At 41.5% G+C, this 25,548-nt stretch overlaps 1 protein-coding gene across 1 annotated transcript in view; it reads right to left on the bottom strand.

The window, feature by feature from the left end:
• Positions 1-918: 918 nt before the first annotated feature.
• Positions 919-25,548, bottom strand: part of LOC311117035 (NACHT, LRR and PYD domains-containing protein 12-like) — a 41,243-nt gene continuing 16,613 nt past the window's right edge. The window contains exons 4-16 of the mRNA XM_084192031.1: positions 25,071-25,187; positions 19,389-19,505; positions 19,029-19,113; positions 18,671-18,899; positions 16,419-18,202; positions 15,858-16,142; positions 8,311-8,492; positions 7,129-7,302; positions 5,637-5,810; positions 4,144-4,317; positions 2,647-2,820; positions 2,261-2,307; positions 919-1,698 (exon numbers count right to left, since the gene is read on the bottom strand). Coding sequence (XP_084048157.1) covers positions 1,142-1,698; positions 2,261-2,307; positions 2,647-2,820; positions 4,144-4,317; positions 5,637-5,810; positions 7,129-7,302; positions 8,311-8,492; positions 15,858-16,142; positions 16,419-18,202; positions 18,671-18,899; positions 19,029-19,113; positions 19,389-19,505; positions 25,071-25,187 — 4,099 coding nt within the window. The 3' untranslated portion in view covers positions 919-1,141. The remainder of the gene's footprint in view (positions 1,699-2,260; positions 2,308-2,646; positions 2,821-4,143; positions 4,318-5,636; positions 5,811-7,128; positions 7,303-8,310; positions 8,493-15,857; positions 16,143-16,418; positions 18,203-18,670; positions 18,900-19,028; positions 19,114-19,388; positions 19,506-25,070; positions 25,188-25,548) is intronic.

Here is a 25,548-nt window from a genome sequence, read left to right as displayed (position 1 = left end):
TAACTTTTAAGAAGGCACACCTGTTATTTGAAATGCATTCGAGGTGACTTCCTCATGAAGCTGGTTGAGAGAATGCCAAGAATGTGCAAAGCAGTCATCAAGGCAAAGGGTGGCTATTTGAAGAATCTCAAATTTAAAATATATTTTGATTTGTTAAATACTTTTTTGGTTACTACATGATTCCATATGTGTTATTTCATTGTTTTGATGTCTTCACTATTATTCTACAATGTAAAAAAAATGTAAAAAATGAGTAGGTGTGTTGAATGAGTAGGTGTGTTGAAACTTTTGACTGGCAGTACTAGTCAAATGTTGGCATTCTCTCAACCAGCTTCATGAGGTAGTCACCTGGAATGCACTTCAATTAACAGGCTCTGGTTGGATGACGTCCTCCGGACGTTGTCATAATTACTGTGTAAGTCTATGGAAGGGGGTAAGAACCATTAGCCTCCTAGGTTTTGTATTGAAGTCAATGTACCCAGAGGAGGACGGAAGCTAGCTGTCCTCCGGCTACACCCTGGTGCTACACTACAGAGTGCTATTGAGGCTACTGTAGACCTTCATTGTGATTTAATCAATTATTTGGTGACATTTATATATTTAGTATAGTTTGATCTAAAAAGGCTAACTTTTAAAATGTTTTACCATTTTTATGAAGTTCACTGAGGAGGATGGTCCTCCCCTTCCTCCTCTGAGGAGCCTCCACTGATTTAAATGTAATATTCTTATAAAAAAGAAAACATTTAGAACTGCTCTTCTTCCATCTGTTTTATTAACCTTCATTAGTCAAATCTGTGACATGTAACTTCCATTCAGTGTAATTGTGTTTATTGTTTGGTCAACAACTTGACAAATAAACATTTTACAGACAGGAATATTTACAAACATGAAAAAGCAATAACAACAAGATCAATGATTTCTAAACGAGAACCTTTAACAACAGTGGTGATTCATTCTATTAATTACTATTTTACAATGTCTATCAACTTCAGTGGTGTATAATCATGACTATTTAGATATTATTATTATTATTATTATTATTATTATTATTATTATTATAAGTTAACTCGTGACTAGAGAGTTCATATCAATTCTTGTTCCAGTGTGTCTTACTGAACATGACCATGATTAGAGTGAAACATCATGTGTTTGGCACAGGGACCACATGACACAGAGACATTGAAGAGGAGTCATCCCAAAGCTGAAACCCTGGATAGAGGGGCTCAGTGAATGTGGAGTGGAATGTGTTCAGGTAGGTCAGTGTGTCAGAGGAGACTCTGTAGAAGGACAGAGTGCCGGCTGGCCAGTCCAGATACACTCCTACTCTGTGGGAGCTGGAGGAGGGGACGTCTATGGTAGTGGACTTATTATTGTGCCTGGCAGAGTAACTGTTGTCAGAGCAGATCAGACTCCAGGACTTGTCATTCTGTCCAAGCACACAGTCATCATCACCCCATCCTCTCCTGCTGATTCCTTTATATGCCACTCCTATAACAGCCTCTCTCCCACTCCACTCTACCTCCCAGTAACAGAGCCCAGTCAGACCCTCTCTACACAGCACCTGTCCATAGCCCTCAAATCTCTCTGGGTGATCAGGATACGGCTGCTCCTCTCTCCTACGTGTCACCTTTCTGTTCTCCTCAGACAGAGAGAGGAATCTGTATGCTGTGTTTGGGTCCAGTGTGAGATCACAGACATCTGATGGATGAAACCAGACACAATATTAGAAATCATCATCATTCACATTAGAATGTTAACTCACTTTTCACTAATTCATTTAATGTAGATGTTTCTAGGAATCAAAAGGAGAAGTTAAAGGTAACTTGAGATTTGTTGAATGATCATATGTTATACTGTATGGTAATATAAAACACACTTATTCCCATTAATTACACACACACACACAAACACACACACACACACACACACACACACACACACACACACACACACACACACACACACACACACACACACACACAGACATCCTGAACAAACACAAACACACACACACACACTGGACACACATACACATCCTGAACACACACACACACACACTTACACTGATCACACACATACACAGACACACACATTGTCAAAGCAACTCTTTGTAAACTTTGGTGTCCCTGATTTGTGCTTCTGTAGAACTACAGCTGATATTTAATATGGCCAAGTAAGTAATGATGGTGGTCTTTGATTTTGACTTCACTTGAATTAAGACTTATTCTTAGTCATATTCTTCACAGCAGTCAACACTCACATTTTCTAACTCCAGGTTTCATTCTGTTCTCTCCACCATGTTCCAAACTGTAGCGGTAAGCAGAAGAACAGACAGTCATTGAGGGATACACCTGAACTCTCACCCACACACACACACACACACACACACACACACACACACACACACACACACACACACACACACATACACACACACACACACACACACACACACACACACACACACACACACACACACACACACATACACACACACACACACACACACACACACACACACACACACACACACACACACACAGTCTTTATATAACTTAGTCCAAGTGGTGGTCAGAATGTTTGTCTTAACTAGCCTGATAACTCCAACATGTCTGATATGAACATTGACATAAACCCTCTACATACTTGAGTTTCTCCAGTCTGCAGTGTGGATCCTCCAGTCCAGCAGAGAGCAGTCTGACTCCTGAGTCTCCTGGGTGATTGTAGCTCAGGTCCAGCTCTCTCAGGTGTGAGGGGTTTGACTTCAGAGCTGAGACCAGAGAAGCACAGCCTTCCTCTGTGACTAGACAGCCTGACAGCCTGCAAAGAGTCAAATCATATTAAAACCTCACTGCTATTCTTTGGTGGTCAAAATAGTGGCAGTATATTTTTTCTACATATTAAGATATATCAGTGTCCTGAAACCTGCCATATCTATTAATAAATGAATGAATGTTTCATTATTAGAAATGACAAATTATCATAATATTGCTTGTAGAGAGAAAAATGTATATGACAAATATTTGAGTAGACTGACCAGAGCAGTTTAAAAAGCAGTATCGGTCAAAAGACAGACAGTGAGGTATCAGATTTAGATTGTATTGAGTATACAGTCCACACCACATCTATTTTGACAGTGAAGATAACATTTTAAATGTGGCTCTATACTCCAGCATTTTGGATTTGAGATCAAATGTTTCATATGAGGTGACAGTATATAATGTCACCTTTTATTTGAGGGTATTTTAATACATATCTGTTTCACCATTTAGAAAAATCTAAGCCCTTTATGTATCTAGTCCCCCTATTTGAAGAAGTCATAAGTATTCTGACCAATTCACTTATAGTGTATTAAAGTAGTCAAAAGTTTAGTATTTGGTCCCATATTCTTTGAATGCAATGACTAAATCAAGCCTGTGACTGCCATGATTGAGAAAGATCATGAATGAATCATGAATAATAATGAACGAGAAAGTCACAGAGGCTACAACAAAACATGCTAACCTCTCACCATTACCAATAACAGAGGGGGTATGATCCTTGTTCCTCTGTAACTTTCTCATTCATCATCATTCACGATTCATTCATGATTATTCATAATCATGGTAGCATCCACATGAATGTAGAAGTGTTCAGAAACATCTTCTATTCTTACTGACAATACAAGTGAAGTGACTCCAAAATGACAGGACATTATTCACCATTCAGTTTCTATTGGGAAAAACATCATCCAAAACACAACCAAGACAAACTGCAAATGTATTCAACAAGTTTGTAGAATCACAAGCTTGATGTAATCAGTGTGGGTAAGGAATATGGGACCAAATACTAAACTTTGGACTAAATGAATTTGTCCAAATAATTATGACTTCTTCAAATGGGAGAACTAGACACATAAAGTGCTTTCGTATCTAAACGGTAAAACAGATATGTATGAAAAACCTCAAATAAAAGGTGATATTCTGTACTGTCGCCTAATATGAAGCATTCTACCTCAAATCCCAAATGCTGGAGCATAGCACCAAATGTAAAACTGTAAGCTTCACTGTCCAAACACATATGGTGTGGACTATGTGTGCCTAGTAAACACATGTGGATCTGGTGAACAGTTATCACTTGTTGACCAACTACAGGAATACTGACCTCAGAGTCTCCAGTTTACAGTGGGGATTCCCCAGTCCAGCAGAGAGCAGCTTCACTCCTGAATCCTTCAGGTCATTGTTACTCAGATCTATCTCTCTCAGGTGTGAGGGGTTTGACTTCAGAGCTGAGACCAGAGAAGCAAAGCCTTCCTCTGTGACTAGACAGCCTGACAGCCTGCAAAGAGAAAAATCATATTAAAACCTCACTGCTATTCTTTGGTGGTGAAAATAGTGGCAGTATATTTTTTCAACATTTTCAGATACATCAGTGTCCTGAAACCTGCCATATCTATTCATTAATGAATGTATCATTATTAGAAATGATACATTATCAAAGTATTACTTGTAGATGGAAAAATGCATATGACAAATATTTGAGTAGACTGACCAGACCATTTTAAAAAGCAGTTTCAGTCAAAAGACAGACAGTGAGGTATCAGATTTAGATTGTATTGAGTATACAGTCCACACCATATATATTTTGACAGTGAAGATAACATTTTAAATGTGGCTCTATACTCCAGCATTTTGGATTTCAGATGAAATGTTTCATATGAGGTGACAGTATATAATGTCACCTTTTATTTGAGGGTATTTTAATACATATCTGTTTCACCATTTAGAAAAATAAAAGCCCTTTATGTATCTAGTCCCCCTATTTGAAGAAGTCATAAGTATTCTGACCAATTCACTTATAGTGTATTAAAGTAGTCAAAAGTTTAGTATTTGGTCCCATATTCTTTGAATGCTATGACTAAATCAAGCCTGTGACTGCCATGATTGAGAAAGATCATGAATGAATCATGAATAATAATGAGTGAGAAAGTTACAGAGGCTACAACAAAACATGCTAACCTCTCACCATTACCAATAACAGAGGGGGTATGATCCTTGTTCCTCTGTAACTTTCTCATTCATCATCATTCACGATTCATTCATGATTATTCATAATCATGGTAGCATCCACATGAATGTAGAAGTGTTCAGAAACATCTTCTCTTCTTACTGACAATACAAGTGAAGTGACTCCAAAATGACAGGACATTATTCACCATTCAGTTTCTATTGGGAAAAACATCATCCAAAACACAACCAAGACAAACTGCAAATGCATTCAACAAGTTTGTAGAATCACAAGCTTGATGTAATCAGTGTGGGTAAGGAATATGGGACCAAATACTAAACTTTGGACTAAATGAATTTGTCCAAATAATTATGACTTCTTCAAATGGGAGAACTAGACACATAAAGTGCTTTCGTATCTAAACGGTAAAACAGATATGTATGAAAAACCTCAAATAAAAGGTGACATTCTGTACTGTCGCCTAATATGAAGCATTCTACCTCAAATCCAAAATGCTGGAGCATAGCACCAAATGTAAAACTAAAAGCTTCACTGTCCAAACACATATGGTGTGGACTATGTGTGCCTGGTAAACACATGTGGATCTGGTGAACAGTTATCACTTGTTGACCAACTACAGGAATACTGACCTCAGAGTCTCCAGTTTACAGTGGGGATTCCCCAGTCCAGCAGAGAGCAGCTTCACTCCTGAATCCTTCAGGTCATTGTTACTCAGATCCAGCTCTCTCAGGTGTGAGGGGTTTGACTTCAGAGCTGAGACCAGAGAAGCACAGCCTTCCTCTGTGACTAGACAGCCTGACAGCCTGCAAAGAGAAAAATCATATTAAAATCACACTGCTATTCTTTGGTGGTGAAAATAGTGGCAGTATATTTTTTCAACATATTCAGATATATCAGTGTCCTGAAACCTGCCATATCTATTCATAAATGAATGTATCATTATTATAAATTATAAATTATCAAAGTATACTTGTAGATGGAAAAATGCATATGACAAATATTTGAGTAGACTGACCAGACCATTTTAAAAAGCAGTTTCAGTCAAAAGACAGACAGTGAGGTATCAGATTTAGATTGTATTGAGTATACAGTCCACACCATATATATTTTGACAGTGAAGATAACATTTTAAATGTGGCTCTATACTCCAGCATTTTGGATTTCAGATGAAATGTTTCATATGAGGTGACAGTATATAATGTCACCTTTTATTTGAGGATATTTTAATAAATATCTGTTTCACCATTTAGAAAAATATAAGCCCTTTATGTATCTAGTCCCCCTATTTGAAGAAGTCATAAGTATTCTGACCAATTCACTTATAGTGTATTAAAGTAGTCAAAAGTTTAGTATTTGGTCCCATATTCTTTGAATGCAATGACTAAATCAAGCCTGTGACTGCCATGATTGAGAAAGATCATGAATGAATCATGAATAATAATGAGTGAGAAAGTTACAGAGGCTACAACAAAACATGCTAACCTCTCACCATTACCAATAACAGAGGGGGTATGATCCTTGTTCCTCTGTAACTTTCTCATTCATCATCATTCACGATTCATTAATGATTATTCATAATCATGGTAGCATCCACATGAATGTAGAATTGTTCAGAAACATCTTCTCTTCTTACTGACAATACAAGTGAAGTGACTCCAAAATGACAGGACATTATTCACCATTCAGTTTCTATTGGGAAAAACATCATCCAGAACACAACCAAGACAAACTGCAAATGTATTCAACAAGTTTGTAGAATCACAAGCTTGATGTAATCAGTGTGGGTAAGGAATATGGGAAAAAATACTAAACTTTGGACTAAATGAATTTGTCCAAATAATTATGACTTCTTCAAATGGGAGAACTAGACACATAAAGTGCTTTCGTATCTAAACGGTAAAACAGATATGTATGAAAAACCTCAAATAAAAGGTGACATTCTGTACTGTCGCCTAATATGAAGCATTCTACCTCAAATCCAAAATGCTGGAGCAAAGCACCAAATGTAAAACTAAAAGCTTCACTGTCCAAACACATATGGTGTGGACTATGTGTGCCTGGTAAACACATGTGGATCTGGTGAACAGTTATCACTTGTTGACCAACTACAGGAATACTGACCTCAGTGTCTCCAGTTTACAGTGGGGATTCCCCAGTCCAGCAGAGAGCAGCTTCACTCCTGAATCCTTCAGGTCATTGTTACTCAGATCCAGCTCTCTCAGGTGTGAGGGGTTTGACTTCAGAGCTGAGACCAGAGAAGCACAGCCTTCCTCTGTGACTAGACAGCGTGACAGCCTGCAAAGAGAAAAATCATATTAAAATCACACTGCTATTCTTTGGTGGTGAAAATAGTGGCAGTATATTTTTTTCAACATTTTCAGATACATCAGTGTCCTGAAACCTGCTATATCTATTCATAAATCAATGTATAATTATTAGAAATGATACATTATCAAAGTATTACTTGTAGATGGAAAAATGCATATGACAAATATTTGAGTAGACTGACCAGACCATTTTAAAAAGCAGTTCCAGTCAAAAGACAGACAGTGAGGTATCAGATTTAGATTGTATTGAGTATACAGTCCACACCATATATATTTTGACAGTGAAGCTAACATTTTAGATGTGGCTCTATACTCCAGCATTTTGGATTTCAGATGAAATCTTTCATATGAGGTGACAGTATATAATGTCACCTTTTATTTGAGGGTATTTTAATACATATCTGTTTCACCATTTAGAAAAATATAAGCCCTTTATGTATCTAGTCCCCCTATTTGAAGAAGTCATAAGTATTCTGACCAATTCTTATAGTGTATTAAAGTAGTCAAAAGTTGAGTATTTGGTTCCAAACTCGTTGGTTGCATTTGCAGTTTGTTTTGGTTGTGTTTTGGGTTATGTTTTGTCCAATAGTAACTGAATGGTGGATGATGACTGGAGTAATTTTCTGTCTAAGTGAGTAGATAACATGTTTCTAAACACTACTAAATTAATCCTGATGATGACATGATTAAGAAAAATAATGAATGAATCATGAATAATAATGAGTGAGAAAGTTACAGAGGCTACAACAAAACATGCTAATCTCTCACCATTAACCTCAAATAAAAGGTGACATTCTGTTCTGTTGCCTAATATAAAAAGTTTTATCTCAAATCCAAAATGATGGAGCATAGCACCAAATGTAAAACTGTAAGCTTCACTGTCCAAACACATATGGTGTGGACTATGTGGGCCTGGTAAACACATGTGGATCTGGTGAACAGTTATCACTTGTTGACCAACTACAGGAATACTGACCTCAGAGTCTCCAGTTTACAGTGGGGATTCCCCAGTCCAGCAGAGAGCAGCTTCACTCCTGAATCCTTCAGGTCATTGTTACTCAGGTCCAGCTCTCTCAGGTGTGAGGGGTTTGACTTCAGAGCTGAGACCAGAGAAGCACAGCCTTCCTCTGTGACTAGACAGCCTGACAGCCTGCAAGAGTAAAATCATATTAAAACCACACTGCTATTCTTTGGTGGTGAAAATATATTTTTAAAACATTTTCAGATACATCAGAGTCCTGAAACCTGCCATATCTATTCATATATGTATATATACACTATCAGTCAAAAGTTTGAACACACCTACTCATTCAAATTTGTAAAAAAAAACAACAACTAATTTTTACATTTTAGAATAATAGTGAAGACATTAAAACTATGAAATAACACATATGGAATCATGTAGTAACCAAATAAGTGTTAAACAAATTAAAATATATGTTATATTTGAGATTCTTCAAATAGCCACCCTTTGCCTTGATGACAGCTTTGCACACACTTGTCATTCTTTCAACCAGCTTCATGAGGTAGTCACCTGGAATGCATTTCAATTAACTGGTGTGCCTTCTTAAAAGTTAATTTGTGGAATCTCTTTCCTTCTCAATGTAGTTGAACCAATCAGTTGTGCTGTGACAAGGTAGGGGGGTATACAGAAGACAGCCCTATTTGGTAAAAGACCAAGTACATATTATGGCAAGAACAGCTCAAATAAGCAAAGAGAAACGACAGTCCATCATTACTTTGAGACATGAAGGTCATTCAATAAGGAACATTTCAAGAACTTTTAAAGTTTCTTCAAGTGCAGTCGCAGAAATATCAAGCACTATGATGAAACTGGCTCTCATGAGGACCCCCACAGGAATGGAAGACCCAAAGTTACCTCTGCTGCAGAGGATAAGTTCATTAGAGTTAACAGCCTCAGAAATTACAGCCCAAATAAATGCTTCACAGTGTTCAAGTCACAGACACATCTCAACATCAACTGTTCAGAGGGGACTGTGTGAATCAGGCCTTCATGGTCGAATTGCTGCAAATAAATCACTACTAAAGTACACCAATAAGAAGAAGAGACCTGCTTGGGTCAAGAAACACGGGCAATGGACATTACACCGGTGGACATTTGTCCTTTGGTCTGGTCCAAATTAGAGATTTTTGGTTCAAACCGCGGTGTCTTTGTTAGACGCGGTGTGGGTGAACGGATGATCTCTGCATGTGTATTTCCCACCGTAAAGCATGGAGGAGGAGGTGTTATGGTGTGGGGGTGCTTTGCTGGTGACACTGTCCGTGATTTATTTAGAATTCAAGGCACACTTAACCAGCATGGCTACCACAGCATTCTGCAGCGATACGCCATCCCATCTGGTTTGGGCTTAGTGGGACTATCATTTGTTTTTCAACAGGACAATGATCCAACACATTCTGTTCTGTCGCCTAATATGAAACATTCTATCTCAAATCCAAAATGCTGGAGCATAGCACCAAATTTAAAACTGTAAGCTTCACTGTCCAAACACATATGGTGTGGACTATATGTGCCTGGTCAAATGTCACGATTTCCGCCGAAGTTGGTGCCTCTCCTTGTTTTTTTTTTTCTTTAGTCATTTAGCAGACGCTCTTATCCAGAGTGACTTACAAGAGCAATTAGGATTAAGTGCCTTGCTCAAGTGCACATCGACAAGATTTTTCACCTAGTTGGCTCGGGGATTAGAACCAGCAACCATTCGGTTACTGGCGCAACGCTCTTAACCACTAAGCTACCTGCCGCCTTGTGCGGGCGGCTATCGGCGGTCGTCGTCACTGGCTTTCTAACTGCCACCGATCTATGTTTCTTTATCTATTTGTTTTGTCTTGATTGTACACACGTGGTTCCCATCACGTTATGATTATTTCCCTGTTTAACCCTCTGCTTCCCTCATGGTTTTGTGCGTGATTGTTCTTTGTTTGGTTTTGTATACTGCTGTGAGCTGTTATGTTTCCCTGCGTGGAAATTAGATTTGTTGTTTTTCAGAGTAAAGTTCATTATTTACTCAGTTCTGTGTCCTGCGCCTGACTCTGTCCTACCGCTGCACACTGACACCTGACATCAAATAAGCAAAGAGAAACGACAGTCCATCATTACTTTAAGACATGAAGGTCAGTCAATACGGAACATTTCAAGAACTTTGAAAGTTTCTTCTGCTGCAGAGGATAAGTTCATTAGTTACCAGCCTCAGAAATTGCAGCCCAAATAAATGCTTCACAGAGTTCAAGTCACAGACACAACTCTACATCAACTTTTCAGAGGGGACTGTGTGAATCAGGCCTTCATGGTCGAATTGCTGTAAAGAAATCACTACTAAAGGACACCAATAAGAAGAAGAGACCTGCTTGAGCCAAAAAACATGAGCAATGGACATTACACCGGTGAACATTTGTCCTTTGGTCTAGAGTCCAAATTTGAGATTTTTGGTTCCAACCGCCATGTCTTTGTGAGAAGCGGTGTGGGTGAATGGATGATCTCTGCATGTGTAGTTCCCACCCTAGAGGTTGTCGGGAGAGGTCGTGTTTTTCTATAGCTGGAGGTAAGAAGGAGGTAAGCTTCTCATATGGTGTTGAGTAAAGCTTAACCATGTATTAGATCGTAGGTAGGTAGTTAGCTGTAGTTAGGTATTGTATTTATTATAGGTTAGTATTGTTGTTATTGTAGGTTTCCGTAGGTAATTGTAGGTTAGTATCGAAGCACGAGGCTAGCTAGCTAGCGGGTAGCTACTGGTATCGATTAGCAACGCTGGAGAGCTGTTTCCAATGTTAATGTAGTGCTAGCCAACGTTTAATTTTTGCTGCGTTATGAAAGGAACTAGACACGGACTTGAATTATCTGTTTAGTGTGCTAACACACTCTTGGCAGTTTGTTGTAACCAAGTATTGATGCTAAATTGTGTGTTAATGGATGCTAGCTTGCAAGTTAGCTACGGCGTCATAGCTAGGCATCGTGGGTTGTTGTGGGTAGTTACTGTGTCTTGGCAGTGCCGGCTGTAGCACGAAGCGAGCTACCTAGCCGTTTTTTCCAACAGAGTCAGAGTCAACACAATAGCCATTGTGTGCCGGGTGTAGCACGAAGCTAGCTAGCTAGCCGTTCTTCAAACAAAGTCAACACAGTGGCCATTGCTAGCTACCCAACACGACCAGCTAACTGTACGGTAGTAGCTAAATACAATATACTTGTCCTAGCTAGCCAACGTCTAATCATTGCTGCGTCATGAAAGGAACTTGACACAGACACGAATGATCTGTTTAGTGTGTTATCACACTATTGGTGGTTTGTTGTGACCAAGTGTTGGTGCTAAACGGTGTGTTATTGTTATTGGATGCTAGCTTGCTAGTTAGCTATGGTGTCATAGTTGAATAAAGTGGGTTGAGTCTATTCCTTTAAACATTGAACCGCTGTGGTTCACAACAATTCTGATTTCTAAAGGTGGAAGTTGGGAGAGTTTTTGTTCGGGTGGTTCAGTGAAACAATTTTAGTTTCTGAGGTAGAAGTTTTTGGTGAGGGAGGCCCTGCTCTCTCCGCTCCCAGATGCTTAGCTCATTTCATTCCGATCTCCTCTGCATTTTTGTAGCCATTTGCTACAGCCTGTCAACTATGCCTCTGCCTATCCCTGTTCTCTCCTCTCTGCACAGGCTACACAAACGCACCACACCGCGTGGCTGCTGCCTCTCTAACCTGGTGGTCCCTGCACGCACCACCCACGTGGAGTTCCAGGTCGCAGGCAGCCTCTGGAACTGCCGTTCTGCTGCCAACAAAGCTGACTTCATCCCAGCCTATGCCAACCTCCAGTCCCTCGACTTCCTGGCGCTGACGGAAACATGGATCACCACTGAAAACACTGCTACTCCTACTGCTCTCTCCTCGTCTGACCATGTGTTCTTGCATACCCCGAGAGCATCTGGTCAGAGGGGTGGTGGTACAGGAATCCTCATCTCTCCCAAGTGGACATTCTCAATTTTTCCCCTAACCCATCTGTCTATCTCCTCATTTGAATTCCATGCTGTCACAGTCACTAGCCCATTTAAGCTTAATATCCTTGTCATCTATCGCCCTCCAGGTTCCCTTGGAGAGTTCATCAATGAGCTTGACGCCTTGATAAGTTCCTTCCCTGAGGATGGCTCACCCCTCACAGTTTTGGGGGATTTCAACCTCCCTATGTCCACATTTGACTCATTTCTCTCTGCCTCCTTCTTTCCACTCCTCTCCTCTTTTGACCTCACCCTCTCACCGTCCCCCCCTACTCACAAGGCAGGCAATACGCTTGACCTCATCTTCACTAGATGCTGCTCCTCTACTAATCTCACTGCAACTCCCCTCCATGTCTCCGACCACTACTTTGTTTCCTTTTCTCTCTCGCTCTCCTCCCACACTACTCACTCTGCCCCTACACAGATGGTAATGCGCCGCCGCAACCTTCGCTCTCTCTCTCCCACTACTCTCTCCTCTTCCATCCTATCATCTCTTCCCTCTGCTCAATCCTTCTCCCTCCAATCTCCTGATTCTGCCTCCTCAACCCTCCTCTCCTCCCTTTCGGCATCCTTTGACTCTCTGTGTCCCCTATCCTCCCGGCCGGCTCGGTCCTCCCCTCCAGCTCCGTGGCTTGATGACTCATTGCGAGCTCACAGAACAGAGCTCCGGGCAGCGGAGCGGAAATGGAAGAAAACTAAACTCCCTGCCGACCTGGCATCTTTTCACTCCCTCCTCTCTACATTTTCTTCATCTGTTTCTGCTGCTAAGGCCACCTTCTACCACTCTAAATTCCAAGCATCTGCCTCTAACCCTAGGAAGCTCTTTGCCACATTTTCCTCCCTCCTGAATCCCCCCCCCCCCCCTCCTCTCTCTCTGTGGATGACTTCGTCAACCATTTTGAAAAGAAGGTTGACGACATCCGATCCTCGTTTGTTAAGTCTAATGACACTGCTGGTCCCGCTCACACTGCCCTACCCTATGCTTTGACTTCTTTCTCCCCTCTCTCTCCAGATAAAATCCTGCGACTTGTGACTGCAGGCCGCCCAACAACCTGCCCGCTTGACCCCATCCCCTCCTCCCTTCTCCAGACCATCTCCGGTGACCTTCTCCCCTACCTCACCTCACTGATCAACTCATCCTTGACCGCTGGCCATGTCCCTTCCGTCTTCAAGAGAGCGAGAGTTGCTCCCCTTCTCAAAAAACCAACACTCGACCCCACTGATGTCAACAACTACAGACCAGTATCCCTTCTTTCTTTTCTTTCCAAAACTATTGAGCGTGCCGTCTTTAGCCAACTCTCTTGCTATCTCTCTCAGAATGACCTTCTTGATCCAAACCAATCAGGTTTCAGGACTGGTCATTCAACTGAGACTGCTCTTCTCTGTGTCACGGAGACTCTCCGCACTGCTAAAGCTAACTCTCTCTCCTCTGCTCTTGTCCTTCTAGACCTGTCTGCTGCCTTTGATACTGTGAACCATCAGATCCTCCTCTCCACCCTCTCCGAGCTGGGCATCTCCGGCGCGGCTCACTCCTGGATTGCGTCCTACCTGACCGGTCGCTCCAACCAAGTGGCGTGGCGAGAAGCTGTCTCCGCACCACGTGCTCTCACCACTGGTGTCCCCCAGGGCTCAGTTCTAGGCCCTCTCCTTTTCTCCCTATACACCAAGTCACTTGGCTCTGTCATATCCTCACATGGCCTTTCATATCATTGCTACGCTGACGATACACAACTAATCTTCTCCTTTCCCCCTTCTGATAACCAGGTGGCGAATCGCATCTCTGCATGTCTGGCAGACATATCAGTATGGATGACGGATCACCACCTCAAGCTGAACCCTGGCAAGACGGAGCTGCTCTTCCTCCCGGGGAAGGACTGCCCGTTCCATGATCTCGCCATCACGGTTGACAACTCCGCTGTGTCCTCCTCCCAGAGTGCGAAGAGCCTAGGCGTGACCCTGGACAACACCCTGTCGTTCTCCGCCAACATCAAGGCGGTGACCCGCTCCTGCAGGTTCATGCTCTACAACATTCGGAGAGTACGACCCTGCCTTACACAGGAAGCGGCACAGGTCCTAATCCAGGCACTTGTCATCTCCCGTCTGGACTACTGCAACTCGCTGTTGGCTGGCCTCCCTGCCTGTGCCATTAAACCCCTACAACTCATCCAGAATGCCGCAGCCCGTCTGGTGTTCAACCTTCCCAAGTTCTCTCACGTCACCCCCCTCCTCCGCACACTCCACTGGCTTCCAGTTGAAGCTCGCATCCGCTACAAGACCATGGTGCTTGCCTATGGAGCAGTGAGGGGAACGGCACCTCTGTACCTTCAGGCTCTGATCAGTCCCTACACCCAAACGAGGGCATTGCGTTCATCCACCTCTGGCCAGCTGGCTCCCCTTCCTCTGCGGAAGCATAGCTCCCGCTCAGCCCAGTCAAAACTGTTCGCTGCTCTGGCTCCCCAATGATGGAACAAGGTCCCTCACGACGCCAGGACAGCAGAGTCACTCACCACCTTCCGGAGACATTTGAAACCCCACCTCTTTAAGGAATACCTGGGATAGGATAAAGTAATCCTTCTAACCCCCCCCCCCCCCCCCCAAATTGTATAGTGGTTATCCCACTGGCTATAGGGTGAACGCACCAATTTGTGAGTCGCTCTGGCTAAGAGCGTCTGCTAAATGACGTTAATGTGCCCTTGAGCAAGGCACTTAACCCTAATTGCTCCTGTAAGTCGCTCTGGATAAGAGCGTTTGCTAAATGACTAAAATGTAAATGTAAATGTAAAGCATGGAGGAGGAGGTGTTATGGTGTGGGGGTGCTTTGCTGGTGACACTGTCCGTGATTTATTTAGAATTTAACCACACTTAACCAGCATGGCTACCACAGCATTCTGAAGCGTCACGCCATCCCATCTGGTTTGGCTTAGTGGGACTATCATTTGTTTTTTAACAGGACAATGACTCAACACACCTCTATTTGACCAAGAAGGAGAGTGATTGAGTGCTGCGTCAGATGACCTGGCCTCCACAATCACCCAACCTCAACCCAATTGAGATGGTTTGGGATGAGTTGGATCGCAGAGTGAAGGAAAAGCAGCCAACAAGTGCTCAGCATATGTGGGAACTCCTTCAAGACTGTTGGAAAAGCATTCCAGGTGAAGCTGGTTGAGAAAATGCCAAGAGTGTGCAAAGCTGTCATCAAGGCAAAGGGTGGCTATTTGAAGATTTGTTTAACACTTTTTTGGCTACTGCATGATTCCATATGTGATATTTCATAGTTTTGATGTCTTCACTATTATTCTACAATGTAAAAAATAGTAAAAATAAAGAAAAACTCTTGAATGAGTAGGTGTGTCCAAACTTTTGACTGGTACTGCATATAAATGAATGAATTTCTCATTATTAACAGTAGATAACATGTTTCTAAACACTACTAAATTAATATTTGTGTGTGTGTGTGTGTCCAGTGTGTGTGTGTGTCCAGTGTGTGTTTGTGTGTGTGTCAAGTGTGTGTGTGTGTGTTGTCCAGGTTGTGTGTCTAGTGTGTGTGTGTCCAGTGTGTGTGTGTATAGTATGTGTGTCCTGTGTGTGTGTGTGTGTCCAGTGTGTGTCCAGTGTATGTGTGTTCATTGAGTGATACAGGAATACTGACCTCAGAGTCTCCAGTTTACAGTGGGGATTCCCCAGGACAGCAGAGAGCAGCTTCACTCCTGAATCCTTCAGGTCATTGTAGCTCAGATCCAGCTCTCTCAGGTGCGAGGGGTTTGACTTCAGAGCTGAGACCAGAGAAGAACAGCCTTCCTCTGTGACTCCACAGCCTGACAGCCTGACAAAGAGATCATCATGATTTCACAAACTGTTAATTTAACACCAGTAGTGTAGTAGGACAATGGCAGATGCATTTGGTTTATTCTCTTAAACAACATATAGATTCATCTTCCGTCTCCTAGAATTGTATGGTCATATTGTTATACTAATGTGAACATCAATGCAGTGATTCAATCTGTTTTTCAATAATACATATATTTCTCTAAACTGAATATTTCTTCCTGATGATTAGTACTTAAATGTCATGTTATGTACTCACAGAGCAGCTCTGGAGGCTTTGACCACTGGCAGCAGCCTCAGAAGACCTTCCTCTGATCTGGAGTATTTCTTCAGGTCAAACACATCCAGCTCATTTTCTGAAGTCAGCAACACAAATACCAGAGCTGACCACTGTGCAGGGGACAGTTTGGCTTCTGAGAGACTTCCTGATCTCAGGTATCTTTGGATCTCCTCCACTAGAGAATGGTCATTCAGTTCATTCAGACAGTGGAACAGATTGATGCACCTCTCTGGAGAGGGATTCTCCCTGATCTTCTCCTTGATGTACTTGACTGTTTCTTCATGGCTCTGTAAGCTGCTTCTTGTCTTTGTCAGTAGACCTCGTAAGTGCTTCTGATTGGACTCCAGTGAGAGGCCCAGAAGGAAGCGGAGGAACAGGTCCAGGTTTCCCGTCTCACTTTGTAAGGCTTTATCCACAGCACTCTTGTACAAAGTAACTTCAGGCTTGTCTCTGAACAGTGCAAAAAAGTTCCTGGTTGATTGAGGTTTTGCCATTAGATTCTCATTGTTCTTGATGAATGAGAGGAACACATATACAGCAGCCAGAAACTCCTGAATGCTCAGATGCACGAAGCAGTACACCTTTTCCTGGTACAGCCCACATTCCTCTTTAAAGAGCTGTGTGCACAATCCTGAGTACACTGTGGCTTCATTGACATCAATGCCAGCCTCTTTCAGGTCTTCTTCATAGAAAATCAGATTGCCATTCACAAGCTGTTGAAAAGCCAGTTTTCCTAGTGACAGAATGCTCTCTTTATTCCAGTGTGGACCTGTCTCTTCTTTCCCAAGATACTTTTCATTCTTCTGTTTGGTATGAAACACCACAAGGTGTATGAACATCTCAGTCAGAGTCTTGGGCATCTCTTCTCTCTTATGTTTCAGCATGTGTTCAAGGACGATTGCAGAAATCCAACAGAAGACTGGAATGTGGCACATGATGTGGAGGCTCCTTGATGTCTTTATGTGTGAGATGATTCTGTTGGCCAGGTCCTGATCACTGAATCTCTTCCTGAAGTATTCCTCCTTCTGTGGGTCATTGAACCCTCGTACCTCTGTCACCTGGTCAACACACCCTGAAGGGATCTGATTGGCTGCTGCAGGTCGGGTAGTTATCCAGAGGAGAGCAGAGGGAAGCAGATTTCCCTTGATGAGATTTGTCAGCAGAACATCCACTGAGGTTGACTCTGTGACGTCACAACAGATCTTGTTCTTCTGGAAGTCTAGGGGCAGTCGGCACTCATCCAGACCATCAAAGATGAACAGAACTTTGTACTTGTCGTAGTTGGAGATTCTTGATTCTTTGGTTTCCATTGAGAAATGATTGAGAAGTTTAATCAAAGTGTGTTTATCCCCGTTCATCAAATTCAGCTCCCGAAAAGGGAATGAAAATACAAATTGGACATCCTGATTTGCCTTTCCTTCAGCCCAGTCCAGAATGAACTTCTGCACAGAGACTGTTTTTCCAATGCCAGCGACTCCCTTTGTCAGCACAGTTCTGATACGTTTGTCTTGTCCAGTTAAGGGTCTGAAGATGTCGTTACATTTGATTGCAGTCTCTGGTCTTGCTTGTTTCCTGGTTGTTGTCTCAATCAGTCTCAGCTCATGTTCATTATTGACCTCTCCTGTTCCACCCTCTGTGATGTAGAGCTCTGTGTAGATCTTATTGAGAAGTGTTGGGTTTCCTTGTTTAGCGATCCCCTCAAATACACATTGAAACTTCTTCTTTAGATTAGATTTGAGTTCACGTTGGCAAATTACAGCAAGCTCATCTGAATGAAGAAATAACACAGAGGATATTAATATTACGTCTGTTTTAATGCCTACAGTATTCTAGGACTGTTATAAAATTTTAAATTATAAAAATGTATTTGCTTAACTGACTGTATAAATGTGTAAATGTTTTCATAATGCATTACAGACTGGTGTGACTGATTATATTATTATTGGTATTATCTCTCTCTCTCTCTCTCTCTCTCTCTCCCTCTCTCTCTCTCTCTCTCTCTCTCTCTCTCTCTCTCTCTCTCTCTCTCTCTCTCTCCCTCTCTCCTCTGTCTCTCCTCTTCTCTCTGTCTAAATGAATCCACACAACACATCCCTGCTGCTACTTGATGAGGTCACTAGGTGTTGTGTTAAGGCTGCTACAATATCATTGAGTTACACAGCTACTTTAGCTGTACTTTAGCTACAGCTTTTAAATGTTCTAAATCAGCATTCAACATGAGGCAGACAGATCTTACTTTTCTCCAGTGTGGCAGCAAGCTCCTTCTGGTTCATTTTCCTCAGGACGTGCAGTGTGATCTTCAGAGCCCCCTCTCTGGCACTGCTCTCCTGCTTCTCATCTTCAGCATCCACCACTTCCTTATCCTGCTTCTGACTCTCAAAGCCTTCTGGGAGTTCTGGACTAAGAATCCTCTTGAACCTCTTCAGCTCGTTCTTCACAAATGTCATAATATTCTCTTCAAGGAACTGAAATAAATCAAGTAAATCAGTTAAGCAAGAGAGTAAATGCTTTCTCATTAACACATTAATGAATGATTGACAGAACAACTTTACTTGAGGTAAACAAAAACAAATGTACATAACAGGACCACATACACTGAATATGGAGGCCAGGTCTGTTTGATGACTCTGGGAAGACTGATCACTGAGAATCTCTGACTCTGATCTCTCCTGTTGGTTTCTGTGGACAAAACATGAGATTACATCTCCTCATCCAGGGAGTACACACACACACACACACACACACACACACACACACACACACACACACACACACACACACACAGGGAGGGAATGTTGTGTTTGTTTAATATTGTTTCAGGACTATGAAAATGGAAAAAAGGATTAGCCTATGGATTATGACAACAACAAAAAGAAATGGGAAAATGGGAGAGGAGAAATGACTAGAGACAGTGTTGTTTAACTCACTGACCATGACCCATGAGTTCTTCTTACCTTTGTTCACTAGAAAAGTCTCCCTCTCTAAACTTTATAGGAGGTTTCATAGACCAGTCACTCTTCATGGACACACAGCTGGGTACAGGGGAGGCTGGTCTCTCCTTCTTGATTGGGCTTCAACACAACAGAGACAAACATTACATCTCTCATCTACTCTGAGCTCAGATGAGGAAACAAGAGTTTCATTCCAAAACGCTATATATCCATTTTCAGAAATGTTCATAAATTAGCTTTTATAGTTTAAAGAAATTCTGAAAGAGATTGGTGTGTTTTTTCACTATCTAATCATGGTATGGGGTTGTTCAATGACAGACATGTATTTGTTTAAAATCTATCACTTGATGGTTTCATTTCAGAGACAAATAATGTGTTTCTTTTGTAAAATGCTATATATCTGCCTCACTCTCAGAGAAATCAGAAGTATTGCTAGGTTTTACACAGTAATAAATGTAACAAATAACCACATTTGTAATAAAGTACTGTACACATGTACAACATTCAATACAGTAATATGAGATCTGTATGTAAAACATTTACATTTTACATTTTAGTCATTTAGCAGATGTTCTTATCCAGGACTGGTTTCCCAAAAGCATCTTAAGGCTAAGTTCATTGTTAGAATCTTCCTATTAGCATCATAGATGCTTTTTTGCCCTTCCGCATTACTTTATACACAGAAGATCTCTAGTAAACATAGAATCACATGGTTTATCCGTCTCTTTGTGACCGCAGATAAATTCAGAACAAAGTTGAGTACAAATACAAAGTTGCCAATGTCTTTGCAATTGATTCAAACATGGGACGTATACAAATTTGTTTCAAATGAACACCAAGATGACTGCATTAAAATATAAACAGTAGGCTATAGGCCTATTTCAATCAAATTGAAATACATTTAATGTTCAATCAATTGAGTTCTATTTTTCTACTTGTAGACTACGGTCTGTAATTTGTCTCAATATATTTCATGATGTGTAGCCTAACATGTGCCCAATGATGTGCCAAATCTGTGATTTAGAATTAGCAGCCTCAATACTTGCAGCCGTAGGTGGTAATATCTCTCTAGGAGCTGATCTGTCATCAGTATTGGGAAATAATTATAAGATAAGATTTTAATGGGGAAAACTGATCCGAGAGCAGCGCTCCCCTTCTTTCGATCCTATCAGTATCGATACATGCTCCACCGGACGTGATACCTTGTCATGCTGCTTATCCAGTTTCTACTGGTCTGCCTGCGGATATGGAACTCTGACCTGTTCACCGGACGTGCGACCTTGTCCCGAACCTGCTGTTTCGCCCCTCTCTCTCCTTCTCTCTCTCTCTCTACCACACCTGCTGTCTCAACCTCTGAATGCTCGGCTATGAACAGCCAACTGACATTTACTCCTGAGGTGCTGACGTGTTGCACCCTCTATAACCACAGTGATTATTATTTGAACCTGCTGGTCATCTATGAACATTTGAAAATGTTGAAGAACGATCTGGCCTTAATGGCCATATCCTCTTATAATCTCCTCCCAGCACAGCCAGAAGAGGACTGGCCACCCCTCAGAGCCTGGTTCCTCTCTAGGTTTCTTCCTAGGTTCCTGCCTTTCTAGGGAGTTTTTCCTAGCCACCGTGCTTCTACATCTGCATTGCTATCTCTTTGTGGTTTTAGACTGGGTTTCTATATAAGCACTTTGTGGCAACTGCTGATGTACAAAATGTCTTCTGGGAATACATATGAATCAGACAAGGCCAGGGTTTGGGGTTTGAGAAGTCAATGAGAGGTAAAAATCACTTCCTTAGTTGTTCATTTTGAAAATGTTCTGTCTTAAGTAGTTAAACAAACGGACACATTTTCATGTTAGTCAAAAACAACTTTTTATCGAAGGAGTGCCTTTGATTTGACATCCAGCACATGTGCAGTTCGGCACAAGACGACCATTAGACTCAATGACGTATTTCTGCGCATGAGCTTCAAATCAAATCAAATTGTATTTCTCACATGCGCCGAATACAACAGTGGTACACTTTACCGTGAAATGCTTACTTATGAGCCCTTTCCCAACAATGCAGAGTTCAAAAGTCACAAAAATTCACTAAATAAAAAAAGGAAATAGTAACATAATAAAATAATAATAATGAGGCTATAAGGAGTACCAGTACTGAGTCAATGTGCAGGGGTACCAGGTAGTTGAGGTAATAACTAGACTATATACAAGGAGTACCAGTACTGAGTCAATGTGCAGGGGTACCAGGTAGTTGAGGTAATAACTAGACTATATACAAGGAGTACCAGTACTGAGTCAATGTGCAGGGGTACCAGGTAGTTGAGGTAATAACTAGACTATATATAAGGAGTACCAGTAATGAGTCAATGTGCAGGGGTACCAGGTAGTTGAGGTAGTAATGAGGCTATATACAAGGAGTACCAGTACTGAGTCTATGTCCAGGGGTACCAGGTAGTTGAGGTAATAACTAGACTATATACAAGGTGTACCAGTACTGAGTCAATGTGCAGGGGTACCAGGTAGTTGAGGTAATAACTATACTATATATAAGGAGTACCAGTACTGAGTCAATGTGCAGGGTACCAGGTAGTTGAGGTAATAACTAGACTATATACAAGGAGTACCAGTACTGAGTCAATGTGCAGGGGTACCAGGTAGTTGAGGTAATAACTAGACTATATATGAGGAGTACCAGTACTGAGTCAATGTGCAGGGTACCAGGTAGTTGAGGTAATAACTAGACTATATACAAGGAGTACCAGTACTGAGTCAATGTGCAGGGTACCAGGTAGTTGAGGTAATAACTAGACTATATACAAGGAGTACCAGTACTGAGTCAATGTGCAGGGGTACCAGGAAGTTGAGGTAATAACTAGACTATATACAAGGAGTACCAGTACTGAGTTAATGTGCAGGGGTACCAGGTAGTTGAGGTAATAACTAGACTATATACAAGGAGTACCAGTACTGAGTCAATGTGCAGGGGTACCAGGTAGTTGAGGTAATAACTAGACTATATACAAGGAGTACCAGTACTGAGTCAATGTGCAGGGGTACCAGGTAGTTGATGTAATAACTAGACTATATACAAGGAGTACCAGTACTGAGTCAATGTGCAGGGTACCAGGTAGTTGAGGTAATAACTAGACTATATACAAGGAGTACCAGTACTGAGTCAATGTGCAGGGGTACCAGATAGTTGAGGTAATAACTAGATTATATACAAGGAGTACCAGTACTGAGTCAATGTGCAGGGGTACCAGGTAGTTGAGGTAATAACTAGACTATATACAAGGAGTACCAGTACTGAGTCAATGTGCAGGGGTACCAGGTAGTTGAGGTAATAACTAGACTATATACAAGGAGTACCAGTACTGAATCAATGTCCAGGGGTACCAGGTAGTTGAGGTAATAACTAGACTATATACAAGGAGTACCAGTACTGAGTCAATGTGCAGGGGTACAAGGTAGTTGAGGTAATAACTAGACTATATACAAGGAGTACCAGTACTGAGTCAATGTGCAGGGGTACCAGGTAGTTGATGTAATAACTAGACTAAATACAAGGAGTACCAGTATTGAGTCAATGTGCAGGGTACCAGGTAGTTGAGGTAATAACTAGACTATATACAAGGAGTACCAGTACTGAGTCAATGTGCAGGGTACCAGGTAGTTGAGGTAATAACTAGACTATATACCAGGAGTACCAGTACTGAGTCAATGTGCAGGGTACCAGGTAGTTGAGGTAATAACTAGACTATATACAAGGAGTACCAGTACTGAGTCAATGTGCAGGGGTACCAGGAAGTTGAGGTAATAACTAGACTATATACAAGGAGTACCAGTACTGAGTCAATGTGCAGGGGTACCAGGTAGTTGAGGTAATAACTAGACTATATACAAGGAGTACCAGTACTGAGTCAATGTGCAGGTTACCAGGTAGTTGAGGTAATAACTAGACTATATACCAGGAGTACCAGTACTGAGTCAATGTGCAGGGTACCAGGTAGTTGAGGTAATAACTAGACTATATACAAGGAGTACCAGTACTGAGTCAATGTGCAGGGGTACCAGGAAGTTGAGGTAATAACTAGACTATATCCAAGGAGTACCAGTACTGAGTCAATGTGCAGGGTACCAGGTAGTTGATGTAATAACTAGACTATATACAAGGAGTACCAGTACCGAGTCAATGTCCAGGGGTACCAGGTAGTTGAGGTAATAACTAGAATATATACAAGGAGTACCAGTACTGAATCAATGTGCAGGGTACCAGGTAGTTGAGGTAATAACTAGACTATATACAAGGAGTACCAGTACTGAGTCAATGTGCAGGGGTACCAGGTAGTTGATGTAATAACTAGACTATATACAAGGAGTACCAGTACTGAGTCAATGTGCAGGGTACCAGGTAGTTGAGGTAATAACTAGACTATATATAAGGAGTACCAGTACTGAGTCAATGTGCAGGGTACCAGGTAGTTGAGGTAATAACTAGACTATATACAAGGAGTACCAGTACTGAGTCAATGTGCAGGGTACCAGGTAGTTGAGGTAATAACTAGACTATATACAAGGAGTACCAGTACTGAGTCAATGTGCAGGGGTACCAGGTAGTTGAGGTAATAACTAGACTATATACAAGGAGTACCAGTACTGAGTCAATGTGCAGGGGTACCAGGTAGTTGAGGTAATAACTAGACTATATACAAGGAGTACCAGTACTGAGTCAATGTGCAGGGTACCAGGTAGTTGAGGTAATAACTAGACTATATACAAAGAGTACCAGTACTGAGTCAATGTGCAGGGGTACCAGATAGTTGAGGTAATAACTAGACTATATACAAGGAGTACCAGTACTGAGTCAATGTACAGGGGTACCAGGTAGTTGAGGTAATAACTAGACTATATACAAGGAGTACCCGTACTCAGTCAATGTGCAGGGGTACCAGGTAGTTGTGGTAATAACTAGACTTTATACAAGGAGTACCAGTACTGAGTCAATGTCCAGTGTACCAGGTAGTTGAGGTAATAACTAGACTATATACAAGGAGTACCATTACTGAGTCAATGTGCAGGGGTACAAGGTAGTTGAGGTAATAACTAGACTATATACAAGGAGTACCAGTACTGAGTCAATGTGCAGGGGTACCAGGTAGTTGATGTAATAACTAGACTATATACAAGGAGTACCAGTACTGAGTCAATGTGCAGGGGTACCAGGAAGTTGAGGTAATAACTAGACTATATACAAGGAGTACCAGTACTGAGTCAATGTGCAGGGGTACCAGGTAGTTGAGGTAATAACTAGACTATATACAAGGAGTACCAGTACTGAGTCAACGTGCAGGGGTACCAGGTAGTTGAGGTAATTTAGGAAATATGTACATGTAGGTAGGGGTAAAAGTGACTAGGCAATCAGGATAGAGATTACATCGCCTCATCCAGGGAGTGCACACACACACACACACTCACACACACACACACACACACACACACTCACACACACACACACACACAGGGAATGTTGTGTTTGTTTAATATTGTTTCAGGACTATGAAAATGGAAAAAATATTTAGCATATGGATTATGAAAACAACAAAAAGAAATGGGAAAATGGGAGAGGAGAAATGACTAGAGACAGTGTTGTTTAACTCACTGACCATGACCCATGAGATCTTCTTACCTTTGTTCACTAGAAAGGTCTCCCTCTCTGAAGAATATAGGTAGATCCATAGACTTGTCACTCTTCATGGACACACAGCTGGGTACAGGGGAGGCTGGTCTCTCCTGCTTGATTGGGCTTCAACACAACAGAGACAAACATTACGTCTCTCATCTACTCTGAGCTCAGATGGGGAAACAAGAGTTTCATTCCAAAACGCTATATATCCATTTTCAGAAATGTTGGTAAATTAGCCTTTATTGTTTAAAGAAATTATTAAAGAGATTGGTGTGTTTTTTCAGTAGCTAATCATGGCATGGGGTTGTTCGATGACAGACATGTATTTGTTTAAAATCTATCACTTGATGGTTTCACTTCAGAGAGACAAATAATCATGTTTTTTTGCACAATGCTATATATCTGCCTCACTCTCAGAGAAATAAGTAGTACTGCTAGGTTTTACACAGTAATAATATATCTGCCTCACTCTCAGAGAAAT

The sequence above is a fragment of the Coregonus lavaretus genome (genome assembly GCF_964263955.1).
Source record: "Coregonus lavaretus genome assembly, contig: HAP1_SCAFFOLD_1347, whole genome shotgun sequence".
Lineage (NCBI taxonomy): Eukaryota > Metazoa > Chordata > Actinopteri > Salmoniformes > Salmonidae > Coregonus > Coregonus lavaretus.
Note: the sequence above shows the minus strand (reverse complement) of the source record. Positions and strands in the feature narration are given on the sequence as shown.